Genomic DNA, 4,397 nt, shown 5'->3' on the forward strand with positions numbered 1-4,397 from the left:
CTTTGGTGAGTAAGTGATAGAATGCTTAATTTCTCCAAATCCATTCTGATGAATTAACAAACTAATCTACATCTTGGATGGCCTGAGGCAATCATTTCAGCTTTGTTTTTTTTGTTTGTTTTTTTTTTGTTTTTTTTATTCCTTTAAACAGATCATATAAAAAATGTAAGTGCAACAAAGTGAACTTGGACACACCAAGTCGTCCTCATATTTAAATGCACCACCTCTGTATCTTGGATGGGCTGAGTACACTTTAGTAGATTATCATTTTTTGGTGATCTATCGTAAGTGGAGAAGTTTGCAATGAGACCTATATATGCTTTGATAATTATCCGAAAGATTATGTCACATTTTTTGTATTTATGTAACAATTCAGACATTAGCAAAGCACAATCCAGAAGAAGTACAAGAGGAAGCTTTTTCCAACTGTAGTTTTTGCTTGTTTACTTCATTCAAGCAGTGCCATGGAGAAAAAGGGAGATGCCATTATATGCCTCAAATGCACAGCAGACAAATCTGGGTTTGTTTCCCTTCAGCTACGATGACGTTGATGCTTGACGACACTGAATGGCATCTTTTAAAATATCTGCAATCAGGCGTGCTTAACTAAGGAAATTCAGCACAGCGAAGTGCATCCACATCAGAGTAGTTCCCACTGGATTGCATCTCATGGAGTTCAACATGGCAGTGAACAGCACATTAGTGAGCTTTGATGGTGGCGTTCAGCAGTTAGAAGGGGAAGATACTAAAATAATCATACCAGCTATTCTCAGCACAATCGGTGGGCTTGGGATCGGTGGGAATGTTTTGGTGCTTGTGGTACTAATCTACGTTTTCATCAGCCAGAGTGCATCCGAGGCTAATGTGATGCTGGCCAACTTGAGCGCAACCGACTTGATGATACTCTCTGTGTGCGCTCCTGTGCGCGCAATCACATACTACAAGCGCACTTGGACACTTGGACTACTGGCTTGCAGAACTACTGAGTGGATTCAGCACAGCTGTCTGGCGGTAAAAGCATTTACACTGTTTGCTACGAGTCAAGCACGCCATAACTTTTCCAGTCATCCTCAGGAGCAGTCCAATTTTCGTCAAAAGAACGTTGTGATCACCTTAATAATCATATGGACGGTTGCACTCTTGTTTCCAGTTCCTGATATAGTTTTTTCCAGGTTAAAAGAAGAGGGAAATATCAGTCTGTGTGTATCCGAATCATCTTTTCACTCCCAAGATGCAATGAGAGTTTTCAGTAAGATGCTACCATTGGGCATCTACGTTCTTCCAGTCATCCTCTCTGCTGTGTGCCACATCAGGACCATCTTCCTCATCAAACCGAGTTCCCACGAGGAGTCATCTCTTGCACGTCAATATGAGCATTCTTTGATGTATTTATGCGTCATCGCCCTGAACACGCTGATGTTGCTTCCCGAGTGGGTCTCTTGGGTGTGGATGCACCATAGATCCGGCGAAAGCTGCAAACCATCAGTCGGTTTGCTGATTTTCGCTCAGGTGTGCGTTTACTTGAGTAGCATGTTCTTTCCCGTCATTCTTCTGACCATGCATGTGCCCCTCAGAGAAAGTCTTAGCAATCTGTGTTCACTGTTGGCTTGCCGACGTGATAAACACAGAATAAAACTTGAGGGGAATGGAAATGAGATGCGCACAGTTGTTATGAGAGTGTTGGATGAGCGAGGATGTGTGACCAGAAAAGAGCGGCATTCAGATGCATCCTGTCAAACTCTTCCAGATCTCGAGCACTTCTGGAGCGAACGGCGAAACACTACAGTCACAGAGGATAGTGACCCGTTACCATGGGAACGACTGAATCAAAGCAACGTTAAACTCTAACCTTTGACCTCTGTTATGTCTGTGTGGGAAAATCCAGTTTAAGATGCTAGTTTTGTTTTGGAGAATGATAGTTGAATCTAAGCTGGTCCAAGCTTGTAATAAACTGTGCAGTCATGTATTGACTAAATGTATGTATTGAATATGAAAACCTTTTTCTGATTGCCCTGCATAGTTGCACAAGGCCAAAAAGGTTACTTTTCTTTTTTAAGAAGTAAATCAAAATTATTTTATAGTCTGCTTCTGTTTAGTCTGTTGTGTATTTAATTAATGTATGTTCCGACTCAGAATCTGTTTCACTAAGAAATGTTTTAAGTATATGTTAACAATAAAAATATGCTTAAAAATGTGTATTTTGTACTCCCCTTTTGATGGATTTCAAATGCAACTTAGAATGTAGGTGATAATAGTTCGAAACATTTCGAATGTGATTTGTTTCATAGAAATATGCTTGCATTTTTTCTTACTATATACTATATATTTAATATATGTTTTTATTTGTATGTGGTATCAAAAGATTAGATATAAAAGGAAGGACCATGCTCACATAAACCATGAGAGCATGCTATATTGTTGGTCAAGAGCTCACAGTGGATGCTATTTTAGTGTAGGCTCTATTAGAGCCAAATGAATGATTAGCTTTAGGTGCTTTTTGCAAGACGTGCTTTTAAAAGGTTCCTGTTCTTTCAACTAAAAGCCTGCTTGGTTACTACAATACCGTCTGACATTTAACATTCAATGGTGAATTCATACTGTGACATGCATGCAATATATAGGCCAGCAATGCATAATGTCCACAAATGAGATTGGAATTCACAAGCAAATGCTTATGCACAGTTTTACTTAGGAGCTTGTCAGTTAGGGTCGATTTACTAAGCTAAACATATTTTGCACAGTTATATATTACTTATAGCAGCTTGGCAATAGTGTTGTCAAATGATTATTGTTGATTAACTGCATCCAAAATAAAAGTTTTTGTTTACAGGATATGTGTGTGTGTGTGTACTGTGTATATCTATTATGTATATATAAATACACACATGTGTATATTTATATATAAAATATTTATATATAATATTAATAAATACATGTAAATATTTTCAAAATAAATACTGTATGTATGTATTTATACATGCATAATAAATATACACAGTACACACACATACATTATGTAAACAATTTTAATCACAATTAATAATATGACAGGCTACTTGGCAGATTTTTTTGTTTGCATAGCAAGTTTCCATGACATAAGCCTATGATGCCACTAATCTAGTACATTCTGTCTTTGCCAAAAGTATTAACTATAAAATGTACAACTATTTATACACTCAATTTTTAGGTAGCTATTCACTTTAGGCTAATAGAGTATGAAAAATTATGGTTTAAATAGTACAGTATTGTATTTACTATGTTGGAGATAAACATAAGTCCAGTGATTTATCATGCACAGTATTCTGGTTTCAGTGGCCTATATACACACACAAACACAAGAGATTGGCTGTAGCCCTAGGAGATGCTCATATTATGTATTTTCTATAGTATAATAGCCATTTCCCGTGAAGAGAGTGAAACATGCAGTCACTGTGGGAATTGAAGTGGAGGGGATAGAGACGAAATAAAAAAAAATCTGAATAAACAGGGCCATCTACTGGCCATTTAGTGAAATATACACTGGGGTGACTTGGTGAACTGGCCATTGGTACATAAATGAGGGCACTTTCATATTGCCAAGGACCAACCGTTTCCTCAACATAAATAATCAAATATTCTATTATTACTCTGTTATAACTCCGTTTCACAGACTTTATCATTTTTGTAACGCAAATCACTAAAGAATTTATTTTTGGGACTAGACGTCACTTTTTGTCATTGCTGCAGATGTGCAAGTATAGGCTAAAAATGCGCATGTCTGATAACGCGCGTCTGCGCAGTGTACACTACGTGTAACTCCCAACTTTACAGAAATAAAAAAAAAAAAATCCATAGTTACTGTTGAATTGGACACAAGATTTGTACACATTTAATATTTAATCGAGGTAGCCTATGGCACTTTCAGTATCATAACCCTCCCTCAGAGTTTATCAGCTTTCAGTCGCTTCTTTATCTGTTTTTACAGCTGCCATAGTTTTAACAGCTGTATAATTATATAAATAGGCAACCATGCATTTCAAAGTCTACCTGATCTAGAATAATTTTAGTTTATTTTCGACATCAGTTTGTCCCCTACGCCCACTACACCTGCCAACAAACTAATACAAATAATAATGGTTATGGGTTTTAAACTTGTCCTATTGAAAGACAATACGATTACAAAATCATGTTTGCAAAACGGAAATATGATAATTTAGTGGCGTTATATTGTAATAAGTTGATACACAGTTCCGAGGTCCAATGAAAAAGACAAAGAGCGTGTGATGAAAGGGGAGGGAGGATTGAGCTTTAAACCCTCAGCGGAAGAAGTGCATAGAGAAACTTGGCTCAATCTGCGAAGGACCTCACAGACTGACCTTCCTCTAAAGGGTAAGTTCAAATACACTTCATGTTTCTAG

General features: G+C 37.3%; 1 protein-coding gene across 1 annotated transcript; it reads left to right on the top strand.

Annotated features, from left to right (window-relative positions):
• The first annotated feature begins 681 nt into the window (after positions 1 to 681).
• Positions 682 to 1,885, top strand: LOC113078055 (probable G-protein coupled receptor 151 protein). The gene has a single exon (XM_026250330.1). It carries the CDS (start codon positions 682 to 684, stop codon positions 1,846 to 1,848), a length of 1,167 nt encoding a protein of 388 aa, XP_026106115.1. The 3' UTR covers positions 1,849 to 1,885.
• Positions 1,886 to 4,397: the final 2,512 nt, after the last annotated feature.

Source organism: Carassius auratus, unplaced genomic scaffold (genome assembly GCF_003368295.1).
Source record: "Carassius auratus strain Wakin unplaced genomic scaffold, ASM336829v1 scaf_tig00024122, whole genome shotgun sequence".
Classification (NCBI taxonomy): Eukaryota; Metazoa; Chordata; class Actinopteri; order Cypriniformes; family Cyprinidae; genus Carassius; species Carassius auratus.